The 16,122-nt window shown below is 40.0% G+C and overlaps 3 protein-coding genes across 3 annotated transcripts; 2 read left to right on the top strand and 1 right to left on the bottom strand.

Annotated features, from left to right (window-relative positions):
- Window positions 1–425: 425 nt before the first annotated feature.
- Window positions 426–5,080, top strand: LOC117595447 (transmembrane protein 233). The gene is made up of 3 exons (XM_034296668.1): window positions 426–737; window positions 4,253–4,387; window positions 4,678–5,080. Exons 1-3 carry the CDS (start codon window positions 549–551, stop codon window positions 4,687–4,689), a joined length of 336 nt encoding a protein of 111 aa, XP_034152559.1. The 5' UTR covers window positions 426–548; the 3' UTR covers window positions 4,690–5,080.
- Window positions 5,081–10,806: 5,726 nt separating this feature from the next.
- On the top strand, window positions 10,807–14,275 carry prkab1b (protein kinase, AMP-activated, beta 1 non-catalytic subunit, b). Its single transcript, XM_010876327.3, has 8 exons — window positions 10,807–10,959; window positions 11,348–11,524; window positions 12,196–12,365; window positions 12,487–12,580; window positions 12,666–12,780; window positions 12,933–13,066; window positions 13,179–13,247; window positions 13,453–14,275. The coding sequence occupies exons 2-8, from the start codon at window positions 11,372–11,374 to the stop codon at window positions 13,528–13,530; spliced, it is 813 nt and encodes a 270-aa protein (XP_010874629.2). The 5' UTR covers window positions 10,807–10,959; window positions 11,348–11,371; the 3' UTR covers window positions 13,531–14,275.
- Window positions 14,276–14,281: 6 nt separating this feature from the next.
- On the bottom strand, window positions 14,282–15,409 carry pla2g1b (phospholipase A2, group IB (pancreas)). The gene is made up of 4 exons (XM_010876326.5): window positions 15,305–15,409; window positions 14,951–15,110; window positions 14,726–14,853; window positions 14,282–14,564 (listed from the first exon to the last, which is right to left on the bottom strand). The coding sequence occupies exons 1-4, from the start codon at window positions 15,336–15,338 to the stop codon at window positions 14,440–14,442; spliced, it is 447 nt and encodes a 148-aa protein (XP_010874628.2). The 5' UTR covers window positions 15,339–15,409; the 3' UTR covers window positions 14,282–14,439.
- Window positions 15,410–16,122: the final 713 nt, after the last annotated feature.

The raw sequence follows: 16,122 nt of genomic DNA, 5'->3' as shown, positions 1-16,122 counted from the left end.
TACATGTGTTGGGAACATTTTGTTTTTATTTGCCAAATGTTTTACATTTCTCATTATATATTATTGTTTGATCCTTGAGCTTGAGACAAAATTAGCTACGGGACCAGTAGGGCTGTGGGCAGCGACAGCAGCTCTGTGTGCAGGTCATTGCTTTTTCAACTGTCTTTCTCCCTTCTCCTCAGTCGCTGACATGAATTGAATCTTTTCACATGAATTCTCTTGAACCCAGTTCATCTCCTTTTTACCTTCTCTCCATGTTCCTCCCTCTCTCCTTGTTCCTCCTTCTCTCCTTGTTCCTCCCCCTCTCCTTCTTATGCCCCTCCTCTTTCAAAAGAAGGATAGTTCTCACCCGTGAATATAATTAGGTCATTTTCATGTCTGGCTGAAGCCTCAAATCTTCTTCAGTATTTCCATGCCTAAGATAATCTTAACACCCTATTCCCTAGCTCAGTTTATTTCCCATACATTGGTTTCATTTCATTTGACCTGGGTCCAATATCTGCAATCCGTTCATCTCGTCTGACCAGGGACCAGATGAAGATGATCTGATGTCTCCAGTGGCACTCAAGCAAACAAATTTAAAGACAAATCTGTCAATGGATGGAGGCGCTAACCATTTGGGGCTCAGGGAAGCACAGGAGGTTCCTCATCTGAAGAACTACATCTACCTTACCATCTTCACCTGTTTCTGTCCAGCCTGGCCTGTCAACATTGTGGCTCTGGTCTTCTCGGTTCTGGTAAGCCTGACCCACTGTTGGTACTGGGTATGGGTCAGTGATATGTGACCTGTTGACTCTCTGGACATTGTTTAGAGTGTTTAATATTGATGACTGCTTGTTTTGTCCAACAACATTCTTTATTAAGAAATATCGCTTTTTATTTCATCTTGTGTGAAAACCAAGCCATGAACATAGCTTCATGGTCATTTTGTGGCATGACCATGTGTTACAGCTGACAAGGAATGGTTTGAAATATTTTTAAAACAGGTCAAAATATGGTGCAACAAATCATGTTCTCTTGGTAGAAAGGCGTTGAGCCCAAGTCATCTCCTATGTGTGACTGTGGAGCTGGCTTTATTCTGACCTTTTCCTAAGATCCTGAAGCAGCAGCTATGTCTAAAGGAAATGTACGCAAATAAGCCGGCACATGCATTAAACCCCTGGGAACTTTAGTTTGCAGAAGGAGATCTGTAGTAACTTCAGTAAAGCGAACTGTAGCTATTTAATGTCAGAATAATGTCAGTATTTAATACTTTTTGGTTAAGACACAATGCATGGTGTGCTATTAACTGTGATGCACCTGTCTCAGTGAAAGTGAATCAGTAATGTGTGAGCTACAAAAATAGCCTGTCCAAATCCAAAGCCCTGTCAGCGTCATACACAAACGGGTACGCACAATGCTGACAGGGCGGATTTTGTTGTGATGATTGGAGCTGAGGTCAAGTTGCATTACAGGACAGAATATATGTTCATGACTGTGTCAAATCAAAGATCACAGATGTTAAAGGGTTAACAGCCAGGAGCTCCTCTTCCGCCTGGTTCTACCATGCATCTGTTATCCCGTGTAGCAGGTGAACTGGACGGAGCCAGGCGCAGGATGACGTGAATCAAAGAAAATGGTGCATTCGGCTAGCACAGCAGTACCCAGCAATGCATACTCCACATGGAACAATAACACACAAAGACATGGGGGAGCACAGGGAATATATATGCTGAGACCAACAAGGGAATATGTACCATGTGTGTGTGAAAACACGACGAAACAAATGGAATGACGAAAAGAGGAACGGTAGCAGCTAGATGGCCGGTGATGATGAACGCCGAAGCCTGCCTAAACAAGGAGCGGAGGCAGCTGGGGAGTTAATTGTGACCTAACAGATGAATGAGATGACAGGATGCTGGAGAAGAGAGTGAGGGAGAGAGAACTGTTTGGATTGCACACGACCATCTAGGTGGTGGCAGATAGGGAGGCATTAGAAAACAGAGAAAGAGACAAAGTAGTAATTAGAGGCCTGGGGCTGGTTTGGAGGGAGATTAGTTAATAGATTCGGAGGTCAAGCACAAGCCTGCCTTGTGAGTTGAATGGGATGGGCAGGGATAAGTTCAATAAAGTAAAGTGGAAGGAAAGAGGTGACAAGAACTAAACCTTTCACATGCACAGTTTACGTGACCACGCACATGGTCTATAAATATTATAATTTAGTGTATTATTTCATCATAGATGTAAAAAATAATGATCATGCTCTGGCTTACTCCACAGCAAAATCCAAAATAAATCCATTCCAGTCTGTCCTTCTCCTCGCCCTCTTCACGCATGTCTCCATCCATCTAAAGATGTGGAACCAGATGAGGAATTAAACTGACACTGGATAATCTACATTGCCTTTCTATACCATCAATTTGAAGTATTATGATATCTTTGAATGGGGTCAGCATTGTCAATATATTTCCACCACATCGCAAAATATTATTAATGGGATTATATCAAAGGTAGTGATTAATTTTCATTGAAAATATTTATGTTCAGGCCTAAGCCATTGTTTTTGGGACCAATCAGACAGTAAGATAGTGTAAGGTCTGTGCCCTGTTCAGGTATTTCCTCCTAGACCGCAACCTTCCACTCCACATGAACGCATCACTCTTCCCGCCTCACAATCACCAGAATATTTGATCACCTGTGTCACTTCCCTGTTTCCTTTGTTTTCTCCCAGTATTTAGTTCTTCCACTCCCAACCTTCTGACTGTGAGGTATTGATTATTAGTTTGCTGCATCTTTACTAAGCCCTCTTTCGGATTGCTCCAGTTTTGGATTTTGTGTACCGACCTGCTCCTGCCCGATCTACCTTTTGACTCTGATTCCCAGTTCCTATCTGTACTTTTGCCTGTCTGTTGGATTACAGTACTTTGACCTTCTGCCTGCCTGTGACCTGGAGACCTGCCTAGCCCTCTTGTACCTCAGTTTGTATCGGTGCCTTCTGTGTATGACCCCAGCCTGTACATCTGACCATGTTTCTACTTCCCTGTTGTCAATCAGAGAGGCGCACAGCGCAACTGGAGCCACAACACCTGCCTCCGTCTGGTATCGTTACAGTTTTTGGATCTGAGGCAGTTTTTACACGAGAACCCCAATTTTGATTATTTCTTTCACTAATTGGTATTTTGATTAATCACCCCAGGTCTGTGAAATGATAGACAGTGATTGGTCTAGGTGGGTAGAATAGATTCAAAATAGATCCAGTTTCACATGTACGATATATAAAACAATGTACAATAGATAAATCTCAATGGTGAAACATTACAGGAGAAATCCTTAATTTGCTTGTGGTCTTAAAACGAATAACAGCAAAAACTCATTCAAACCAACACCACACTCTGCCCACTTTACTTTCAGTATTGGTCAATCAGCTTACAAAAGCTTTTATGGATTTAGGTGGCAAAATAATGCCCTAGACTGTTACATTAGTTTTTTTTCTGAAAAAGAAATTTGGTGAACTGATTCCCAGGGATTTCTTGTGCAATTGTATATGTGACGAAAGTTGATGAAAGATACTGACAATGTCGCTTTTCCATTAACTCAATAGCAATTCAGCACTTTAGGATATTTTCTGGTAAACAAATGTTTTATAATGTTCCGATGCATAACCAATAGAAAACCCAGCAACAGTGCCAGGTTTGATGTAGCAGTCTGGGCTCCTGACTCCAGGCCACTCATACCTCCTTATGAGAGGCTTGAGTCACAGCTTGGCCGACTATCTGTGACCTTCCTCTCCACCTCCCTCTGTTTGCCTGTCTTCCTAGCCTCTCCTTCCTGTCAATAAAAACAATACAAATGCAACACAAATATATATATAATAGCTAGCTCCATTGCATTCTGGTGCTGTTTTATCTCTGAATCTGAAATGGTTATGGTTGGATCTTCAAAAAATAAAGTGTGTAAGCAACTTTCAATATCTCAATTCAGGCACTGCATCATTTGCAAGGGGCGGTATGTTTACTGTTCCCTTGTTAGACTCCCTTGTTAAATTTTGGAATGGATTATTGATTGAATTGAGGCCTATATGGTTTATTGACTGGGATGAAAAGCACCTGTTATTCACCCATATCCACTCATGGTGAACACACTGTTCCTGTAATGGTTACTTCTGAATTATAAGAGATTTACTGTAATAGCAATTATTGTTTGCGGTTGCACAATCTCTCATACTCACTTTCATCGTTCCTGTCTCTGTTTGTTACTCTCCTGTCTCCTGAAGTCTCAGACCAGTTATGATGAGGAGGACTATGAGGGGTCCAAGAGGCTGGGTAGGAAAGCCCTCCACATGGCAATAGTCTCCATGGTCATTGGCCTACTGATCATCCTGATATTCTCTGTATTGCACTTTACCAAGGTACTATAATAACCATCAGTGTGCTACAATAACCATCAGTGTGCTACAATAACCATCAGTGTGCTATCATAACCATCAATGTGCTATCATAACCATTAATGTGCTATCATAACCATCAATGTGCTATCATAACCATCAGTGTGCTATCATAACCATCAATGAGCTATCATAACCATCAATGTGCTATCATAACCATCAGTGTAATTCATTCCTTATTCATAATATTTAATTTAGTGAATGATGTTTCTTATTAATTAACAGACTAGTGCTATCTGTGTTTAACTCCACAGCATGCAGTATGAATATCGAAGAAAGGTGAAAGGTAGCAATTTTCACAAGGGGAGATCATCTCCCTCAGTCGGGAAGGAACCTCTCTGAGTACACGATCAGAACAGAAGAGTCACCAGAGCCGCCGATCGGGCCTCATTCCTTCTTTGATTTGAAACATGGATGCCTCTTATAAAATTCACATCAGTTTATATTGTAGTGAAAATAGAAACTTAGCAGTGTTGTTATAAAACCACATGCTTTTGTTCTTCTGCTGTTTATGAAACCAGACACCAGATGGTTATTCGACTGGAGAAAAGAAATCTATCAATACATAAACACAGTCAGTGTTGAGAATTCAACCCCGTTTCAAAAAGGTTGGGAAGCTGTGTGTAATGGAAATACAAATAGAATGCAAAGAGGTGCAAATTATTTAAACCCTATGTTATATAGAAAATAGTACAAAGACATGTCAAATGTTGAAAATGAAAAATGCTATTGTTCCTTGAAAAATATATGACAATTTTGATGCCTACATTTAAAAAAAGCTGGGACATGGACAACAAAAGACTGGAAAAATTGTGTAACACAAAAAAAAGAAGCTGGTGGAACATCTTACAACAAATTAGATTAATTGGCAACAGATCAGTAACATGATTGGGTATAAAAAGAGCATCCCAGAGAGGATAAGTCTTTCAGAAGTAAAAAAGTGGAGGGGTTCACCATTCTGTGAGAGAATGTGTGGGCAAATAGTGCAACAATTTAAGAATATTGTTTCTCAATGTAAAATTTCTAAGTTTGGAGATCTCATAATCTACAGTACATAAAATCAGGAGAAATCTCTGTATGCAAGGGACAATGCCAAAAACGAATATTGGATGGGTGTGATCTTCAGGCCCTCTGGCAACACTGCATTAAAACCAGAAACGATTCTGTAGTGGAAATCATTGCATGGGCTTGGGCACACTTCTGAAGACTCTCCTGTGGTCTGACAAATCAACAAATCTAATTGTTTTTGGGAACCATGGATGCTGCGTCCTCCGGGCTAAAGAGGAGAGGGACCATCCAACGTGTTTTCAGTGCACAGTTCAAAAGCCAGCATGTGTGATGGTATTGGGGTGCATTACTGCACATGGCATGGGTGATTTGCACATTTGTGAAAGTACCATTAATGCTGAACCATATATACAGGTTTTGGAGCAACATATGCTGCCATCCAGACAAACAACATCATTTTCAGGGGAGGCCTTGCTTATTTCAGCAAGACAATGCCCAAACGTATTCTGCACATAATCTAAGAGCAAATACTTACAGAGTATTGTTAAAAGAAGAGGAGATGAAACATGATAATATACAAGCCCCTGTCCCAGTATTTTTTTTTAAATGTTACTGGCATCAAAATATACATGGGCACATATTTTTACAAAAACAATAACACTTGATCAACATTTGATATGTCTTCTTTGTACTATTTTCAGTTAAATATAGGGAATAAATAAATGATTTGCACATCATTGCATTCTGTTTTTATGCAGTGTCCCAACTTTTTTGTAAACAGGGTTGTACATCGTTGATGAAAAACTTACAAAAAATGACTGGAGACTTTGCATATGATTTGTGCTAAGATGGTTAAAGGAGGATTTAAGTATAATACAACTTGATGTTAGAAGATTCTTCTCTGTAAGAAATCTATGAACCAAGTGAAATTATAATCCATGGTTCAAAAGGTCAGATTTGATGCTGGCCCAACACTCTACCCACTAGACTTCATTGTGAACATTGGTTAGGGCATAACAATGTGCAGAGGGTGGTGCAAAATGGTTTAGCACCGCAGTGGTTGGATGGGTGGATGTCAGACTGGGCGGGCTTGTCTTTCTTTGCTGTAGTGACTCCTTGTGGTAGGCCTCTTCAGCTCTGCCTTCCAGAGTTTGACACTGAGTGGGTTTGTTTTGCATGGCCCAATCATTGTTTGAAAAATGTAATTCAGTCGCTATTTAGGCGCCATGTCTGACATGTGTTTAGTATGCTGCATACATAACCGTTGTGTTATGGCGCCATGTCTGACATGTGTTTAGTATGCTGCATACATAACCGTTGTGTTATGGCGCCATGTCTGACATGTGTTTAGTATGCTGCATACATAACCGTTGTGTTATGGCGCCATGTCTGACATGTGTTTAGTATGCTGCATACATAACCGGTGTGTTATGGCACCATGTCTGACATGTGTTTAGTATGCTGCATACATAACCGGTGTGTTATGGCACCATGTCTGACATGTGTTTAGTATGCTGCATACATAACCGGTGTGTTATGGCACCATGTCTTGTATGACTCTTGCTTTGCAAGAACCTCAGCTTTTGTACTAGTATGGTAACACTGCTTTATGGGAGGCTGTTTAGAGAGCCGCTGGTTTGCATTCCTCCTGGACCCAATGGACAGCACATGAAGCAAAACTGCTATACCTTAATTTACATGAAGCAAAACTGCTATTCCTAAATTTACATGAAGCAAAACTGCTATACCTAAATTTACATGAAGCAAAACCGCTATACCTAAATTTACATCAAGCAAAACCGCTATACCTAAAATCTAAGTTTGTTGTAGCATAAAACGTGAAAGTGTGTAGAGTACAATTAGGAAGGAGCATTAGACTGTTTGTTTTAATATTTCATTGCACAGTTTTTTCTTTCTTTTTTTGCAGTTGAAATATGAGGCAGAGGTGTAGGCTACATTATGTAGATCAAATCATGAGTAAAGAAAAAGACATGAAGCAGGTACAAAAAGATTGAAACGTCAAGGGAGGGGGAAACAAACACAACCCAAGAAGTTTCCGGATCCATAGAGCCAAACAGTAAAATAATAAACAGATCCGCAGCAACCATGGATGATTTATCACCCCGTGGAAAAGTTATAAAACTGAAATAAAACAGATGAATGTATTATTGATTATACAACATGTTCATATTCTCTTAATGTTAATATTGAACTATGTCCAACCACGTGATATGGAACATTTCTGTACTGAACCCCAATAAATAGTGTGCAGTTAAAAGTTATTGTTTTCGACTCTCTACCTGCATGACTTGTAAGTCTCTGGCTCTCTTTCACTTAGTGACACACACACACACCTACAAACATACATACACTTAATCATACACCATGTTTTTGCAGGTTGAGGCATAGATGGGTGAGATGTTTGTTTGGGCTTCCCTCATCCTCCCTCATGCCCGATGTAACTCTTTCTCACTTATCCTTCACACTCTGCAGAGTCTAGAAGGTCCCGGTAAACTGATATGTAATCAAATCACAGCTAAAAATAGATGGGACGTTCCACAGGGCTGGCTCATACCGTAGCTGGTACCGTCACGACAACAGCTCAGCATCACTGATTATGTGGGAGAATCAATAGTGCTAATGAAGACAAGGTTAGGGATCGTGAAGATCAGAATGTCACTCTTTTTGATGAGTGCATGTCTGTATTTTCCTTGCACACATTGTTCTTTTAATTAATTTCAGTAATATAAGGATTCCACACTTAAAAATTACTTTCTTGAAAAAAATTACTTAAAATTACATAAAATTAGAATATCATCAGAAAGTTGATTTATTTCATTAGTTCCATTCAAAAAGTGAAACTTGTATAATGTATACATTCATTCCACACAGACTGATATATTTCAAGTGTATATTTCTTTTAATTTTGATGATTATAACTGACAACTAATGAAATCCCAAAATTCAGTATCTCAGAAAATTAGAATATTGTGAAAAGGTTCAATAATGAAGACACCTGGTGCCACACTCTAATCAGCTAATTAACCCAAAACACCGGCAAAGGCCTTTAAATGGTCTCTCAGTCTAGTTCTGTAGGCATCACAATCATGGGGAAGACTGCTGACTTGACAGCTGACCAAAAGACGACCATTGACACCTTGCACAAGGAGGGCAAGACACAAAAGGTCATAGCTAAAGAGGCTGGCTGTTCACAGAGCTCTGTGTCCAATCACATTAATTGAGAGGCGTAGGGAAGGAAAATATGTGGTAGAAAAAAGTGTACAAGCAATAGGGATAACCGCACCCTGGAGAGGATTGTGAAACAGAACCCATTCAAAAATGTGGGTGAGATTCACAAAGAGTGGACTGCAGCTGGAGTCAGTGTTTCAAGAACCACCACGCACAGATGTATGCAAAACATGGGTTTCAGCTGTCGCAATCCTTGTGTCAAGCCACTCTTGAACAAGACACAGCGTCAGAAGCGTCTCGCCTGGGCTAAAGACAAAAAGGACTAGACTGCTGCTGAGTGGTGCAAAGTTATGTTCTCTGTTTTCCTTTGGAAATCAAGGTCCCAGAGTCTGGAGGAAGAGAGGAGAGGCACAGAATCCACTTTGCCTGAAGTCCAGTGTAAAGTTTCCACAGCCAGTGATGGTTTGGGGTGCCATGTCATCTGCTGGTGTTGGTCCACTTTGTTTTCTGAGGTCCAAGGTCAACGCTGCCATCTACCAGGAAGTTTTAGAGCACTTCATGCTTCCGGCTGCTGACCAACTTTATGTAGATGCAGATTTCATTTTCCAACAGGACTTGGCACCTGCACACAGTGCCAAAGCTACCAGTACATGGTTTAAGGACCATAGTATCCCTGTTCTTAATTGGCCAGCAGACTTGCCTGACCTTAACCCTATAGAAAATCTATGGGGTATTGTGAAGAGGAAGATGCGATACGCCAGATCCAACAATGCAGAAGAGCTGAAGGCCACTATCAGAGCAACCTGGGCTCTCATAACACCTGAGCAGTGCCACAGACTGATCGACTCCATGCCACGCTGCATTTGCTGCAGTAATTCAGGCAAAAGGAGCCCCAACTAAGTATTGAGTCCTGTACATGCTCTTACTTTTCATGTTCATACTTTTCAGTTGGCCAACATTTCAAAAATATATTATTTTTGTATTGGTTTTAAGTAATATTCAAATTTTCGGAGATACTGAATTTGGGATTTTCATTAGTTGCCAGTCATAATCATCACAATTAAAATAAATAAACATTTGAAATATATCAGTCTGTGTGTAATGAATGAATATAATATACAAGTTTCACTTTTTTGATGGAATTACTGAAATAAATCAACTTGTTGATGATATTCAAATTTTATGACCAGCACCTGTATAGCTTAAGCACTAAGACTGCTGTTCACACTCCTGTCTGTTTATCTAAGCATCTACTTTTCAGAGCGTATGTGGGTGACTGGTTTCCCTGTGTATAGAGTGGCATGGATCAGTTGTGAAACTTGATGACTGTGTGAAAGCATTGGAAGAAATAAGTCTACCTTGGCTGAGGGGAGACAACAGAGGTTATCACATTCATGAGTCATATGTGTAGAGACAGACAGGAGATTTGTCTTTGAAACCTTGATTGATACATACACAATAAGGCACAAGGGAGTGTGGTATATATACAAGGTATATATTGGCCATATACCATGGCTAAGAGCTATTCTAAGGCTCAACACTTTGCAGAGTGCCGGGACTCGGCACTAATCCGTGGTATATGAGCTATATATCACAAACCCTCCAGAACTCTTACTGCCCTTATAAGTTGGTCTCATATAACAAGGTCATCAGCCAATCAGCATTCAGGATTTGAACTACTTATTTTATTAGGGCCAATAATACATTTTTATTAGAGTAAACAAGCATAGTGTGTCTATATGTATTAAATTAATTTTATTTAATATTGACAAAAACATTCTTCAATGTCATAAAATATGATCTGGATTTAGTAATCAGGTTAAAAAAAATCTTGAAACTTGTACTACAGTAAAACTTTTTCGTAAGAGATTGTGTTTCAATATAAATCATGTAAGGGAAGCACAAATCTTATAAGATTGGTTTCTTTAAAAGTCCATAAATTCTAAGACGCCTACAGGATGGTTAAAATTATGATATAAATGTGTAAAAAATAAAATAAGAGTAGAGATAGGTGTTCATAAACCAGAACGTTTCATTGTTTTATATCTATCCGGGGAATTCATAATGACTAATCCTGTAATGTGTGCCGATTCAAATCAACACCATACAAGAAAAGGTAACACTGTTTTTTTAAATGGAAACGTTTTATGTTCTTAAATATAATTTAGAGACAAGGCAGGCGTGACCTCTGCGAGAAAACAGGAAGAGGTGTGTGCTCGTGCAGTATACTAGGTTGTCTTTGAGTTAGGTTAAAATACACCCTAACCTTTCAGGAGAAATGGCGATAGAAAACACAATAGTGTAGATTCCACATGGTGGATTCCAGAAATCTGACGACGGTAAGAAAAGTAAAACTTGAACGTTATTCCTGCATGGATCTTCCGGAAGTAATGCTTCGAAATTTGACTAAATGAAGCAACAGACAAGTGTACGGAATCGCGAACGTAGATGTGTTACCACTGTCTTTGTCTCTATCGCTGTAGATGTGTGGGCGCGCGTCCGTTTGCTTTGTATTTGTGTTTTTGCGCGAAAGTTTCTTGTGGGGGGAGGGGGGCGTCAGGAAGGAAATCTGCACAGAATAACGAAATATTAATCAATGACCTCCTTCTGAAAAATATTTCACATTCACATTTACAGCTATCAGTGTTTCTTGTCTTCCTGTGCGTATACCATATTGACTGTATACCTGTTGTTAATTATTTCTTCATACTGGTGTTGGTTGATCAGTGCGGTGGTTGTTGCTGAGTCAATATGGGCAACAGCAGCAGTGAGAGGGCCAGCGCGGGTCAGGGTGAGAGACCCTATCAGCGAGATGGACAAGGTACCAAGGATGGCACACGTCCCAAGATCATCATGGACAGCACAGAGGATGCTGACCTTTTTAATACCCAAGATGATATAAAGGTATACAATGCTTAAGGATAATGAAGACTAACTGAAGGGTTTATTTAATTAAAATACACATTAGAGTTTCTTTACTATAATAGTATGTGCTTTTTAAAATGACCAGATTTTCATCAGTTTATTAGTTATATCAGTCTTTGGGAATCAAAATACTGTGAGCCATGGCTCCAAATGAAGCAGATTTCCTGAATTTTGATAACACTCCAATACAAAGGGGTTGCTTACCATCTAATAGTTTAGAATAACTATAAAATGTAAATGCAATGTAGGAACAATATTTCATCAAAACGTTTTTTGTTCTTAAAACATCCTTTTTGCTTTCGGTACCGTATCAACACACTTTTTAGGTCTCTCTCGTGACTTTTTTATTGGCTAATGAAAGCCAAGTTTGACAGACCAGCACTTCTGCGAATTTGGGAGGAACTTTCTGGGAAATGATATTACGACAATCATACAACACCCAAAGTTGCTTAGCATGTTTCACTATACTGATTGTTAACAAACTATATTGTGAGCGTGGTTACATTTCTTTAGTAATGTCCCTCAGCTTTCTACTCATTGTTATTATTTCTGTTATTGATTGGCACTTAAAGAATATTAACACTATATGTAGGAATGGCTCTTGATGTCTACTGATGTTGGTCATTTTAAGTGTGTTTGTGTCTGTCCAGGCTCCTCGGGAGATCCAGGAATTTTTAGCCTGGCAGCAAGACCTGGAGAGTGACAGGAAATGTCCCGGTCAGGCCAGCCCCACTGTCTTTCGTTGGACCGGCGCCGGCAAAGACGTTTTTGTGTCTGGGTCATTCAACAACTGGGCCACCAAGATTCCACTGAACAAAAGGTGAGCAGATTAGGGGAAGACTCATCCAGAGCACTGATTTAGCACAAAAACTGTTAATACTGACAGAAACAGAATTGGTCCTGCTCATTACTTATTTTTGTGTGTTATATTTCTGCCTCAGCCAGAACAACTTCACAGCAATTGTGGACTTACCTGAGGGAGAGCATCAGTATAAGTTCTGTGTGGATGGACACTGGACCCTCGACCCGACAGGGGTAAATTCAAACCCTTTCTCTGTCTGTATGATATAATACCAATCACTCTGCTTTCAGTCATTCAACTGGGCTTCATCTCTCACAGGCTGTGCTGACGACTAAAACTGGCACTGTCAATAACGTAATCCAGGTGAAGAGGACAGACTTTGAGGTGTTTGATGCTCTGATGGTTGATTCTCAGGAATGTGCTGACATGTCAGGTATTAATGCTAGATTATAATCCCGATCGTGTTTGACCAATAACTCTATTTCACGAAGAAGGCAGTTTTTAACTTCTGATTTAATGTGAAATAAGTTGTTGCATATTACCTGGTGGGTTACTACATGTCAAGTCATTGTGTGCTTTTGTCAGACTTCTCCAGCTCTCCACCAGGACCGTACAGGCAAGATCCGTACATCACCAAGACTGACACCAAGCTCAAGAACCCCCCTATCCTGCCACCACACCTGCTTCAAGTTCTGCTGAACAAAGACACTGGCGTGTCTGTGAGTGATGGTTCTAGGACTGCATTGATCCTTCAGTGGGAGACTTGGTGGAAATATGTTTCATTTTCTGCATTTATTTGCGCTCACAGTATGTTTTCTATATCCGGAACAGTGTGACCCGGCCCTGCTTCCAGAACCGAATCATGTGATGCTAAACCACCTTTATGCCCTCTCAATCAAGGTGAATCCCTTCTCACAGTCTTATTTTCTCTCACTAGATCGGAAAACGTCTACAAAGATGTCCTTCACAAATATTATCAGTGGCCCTTTGAATTTAAATTGAGATAAGGCTGACTAACATCATATCATGGGTTTTCCTCAACTCTGCATATCGGGACATTTGTGTCTGATCCTTGGCAAATTGTTCTCTTTAATTCTTTTTGCAGGATGGGGTTATGGTTCTTAGTGCAACTCACCGCTACAAAAAGAAGTATGTGACTACACTACTGTACAAGCCAATATAAACCATCTTCCTCCTGCAGTACCTACAACAAATCTATTCCATTATGTTATAATTTTGTTTTTATATCAATTATTAAACCTTTCTCTGATATCTCAGAAGTATTTTAAGAATATGATCTATTTTACATTTCAAGGTGCATTCTGGGATATTGAGTCGCTGGTTGTAAAAATGTCAAAACTTGCTCTCAAACTAATTGTTTTTCTAACTGTTAGTGATTTTATAATGATGTATTATTTACATGTATGTGAACACTATATTACACATCCAGGCCAAAATATGTGGTTTAAAAAAAATTGGTTACTTGGAAAAAGTCCTAGAATGCATCTTTAAGTTATCTTATCCTTAGCAATTCACAGTAGTATGTGCATAGATTTTCATACCGCCCCCCCAATGGTGATCAAATCTACAACCCTGGTGCCATGCTCTTAACTGAGCTTAGCTGAGCTGCCTACACAAGACCACTTGTCAGTTTAACACAGAGATAACATGTTCTGTAAAGTCATCTTCCTTTAGGTCATGTGCCATACACTTATCTTGCTATTTAAAGAAAAGGATGACTAATGGCGAGACAAAACCAGCTGCCACTCATACTAAAAGCTGTGTTGACATAATGATTTTGGATGCAGCAGTCCATACATTTAACCTTGTCAGACTGCTTTTACATATTGATTCTCGATAAGATGTATTAGGGAATTTTCCAATATCTTTTGCATTATTTTATGCTTTAATAAAAATGCTGAACACAATGCCATTTAGTAATTTAATCAGGTCAATGTTTTTGCACAACAAATTGAATTCCATGAGTTATGTCACATTTAACATGAAACAGGATTCAACAACATTCTGTGAGTCTAGAGTAAATACCTCTAGTTTCAGATGTTTTTGCTGCGTCAAGAGGATTTGTCTTTGCTCAGGTGAGACAGTGGACCCCTGGGTCCAGGTTCTTGTTCTCAGGGTTGTAGGTTGACTGGGCGAAACAGTTGGCCGCGACACGGTCACACTCACATACCGAGGCTTGGCAAATGTCATTGGAGGCTAAGGAGTGATGACAGGTTTGGGCCCATGATAAACATTCGAAGCAGTTATCAGAAATCTAAAACATAATCTCAAAGGGCTGCGACATTATTATAGACACCGATGGATTGTTTATTGCAAAGGTACGTCTACAAATGATTATGCTTCTGAAGTTCAGTTACCTGAACACGAGACCTGCCCATTCATGCAAGAGAATTTGTACATCTTGATGTACGGGACGTCAATGACGGGGCGGCACTCCGGAAGGTGCCTGCTTGCTCGATAGCACAGGTCGTGGACCTCGCAACACCTGAGAGGGACGAGAAAGTCATCCGATTTCTGAGCTACTCACACAAACGAACATCAGGTCAACATGGCGGAAACAGGTTGGGTTGAAATTCAGTTACCTATCAACCTCATCCTTGGGTGTCCCGCTCCCCCCAAGGCCGCACCAACACCCGTAGTCACTGTAAGCTAAAGGGTTGGCTTCGGGCTGGGTGCACGTGATCATTCTGGCAAATTGCCATAAAGCATGAGGCTTCGCGGTGCCATGCGCCGTTGCGCAGGCTGCCAGAGAAGAAAGGTTAAGATATGTGTCACAATTCCTAAACATGAGGTTCCATATAGCAGTTACAAATGGCACATTAATATACTGTCATAATACGTTTTTAACTGAAATCCTTTCACTCAGTACAGCACTGTAGATTCTTAAACAAGTAAAAAAGGGAAAAACATTCTTTACAAGAATTGGACATTCTTACCAGACAGCAGAAATAGAAGGGAAGTGGGATGCATGGCAGGGGAAAAAACAGCTGGCTACACCAACCTGCCCTTATGTATAATGATGGGAGGCAAAAGAAAACAAGTGATAATGTGAGCGCTGAACTGGGAGGGGTTACGTCGTTCAGTCAAGAAACAAAATGACATCTCAGGGCTCAAAAACAGGGCTAAACTTTCTTAACCATGATTACTGCTATGAAAGTTCCAGATGTAAAACAAACAAATCATGCAAACACCCATGCAGACACACAGCTTGAATGTGATTTAAACATGACTCAGTCTTCACCTAAAATAACAATAGAGAATATTTTGTGCACAGTAACCTGTGTGCATAGGCTTTGTTTGTTTAGTATTCTATGCACTGTGTATCTGGACTTCTGTCAATCATTGAAAACACCTCCCGTTCAAAGCCATGGTCGCCTATGTTGAATAATCTGTGTTCCAGATCATTAATTACCTTCAAGACCAAAATGAGAGCTTCTCACTCTTCATTGCTGTCTTTTATCTGCCAGTCTGTGAGTATTATTGTATTATTAGTATCACTAAGGGTCGATTTCACAGACACAAATTAAGCCTAGTCTAAGACAAAAAATAAAAAAACTTTATGGAGTTTACTATTGAACTTGATTTTTAAGTCCTAGACTAGGCTTAATCCATGTATGCACTGGGGGGTGTGGTATATGGCCAATATACCACAGCTGTTAGGCATGATGTAATGCGGGGTGCAGACATAATCCATCTCCATAAGCCGGATTTTAAGAAATGTCAAATATACCAAGGCTAAGTGCTGTCCTTAGGC

This window comes from Esox lucius, chromosome 13, assembly GCF_011004845.1.
Source record: "Esox lucius isolate fEsoLuc1 chromosome 13, fEsoLuc1.pri, whole genome shotgun sequence".
Classification (NCBI taxonomy): Eukaryota; Metazoa; Chordata; class Actinopteri; order Esociformes; family Esocidae; genus Esox; species Esox lucius.
This window is presented reverse-complemented; position numbering and strand designations above follow the sequence as displayed.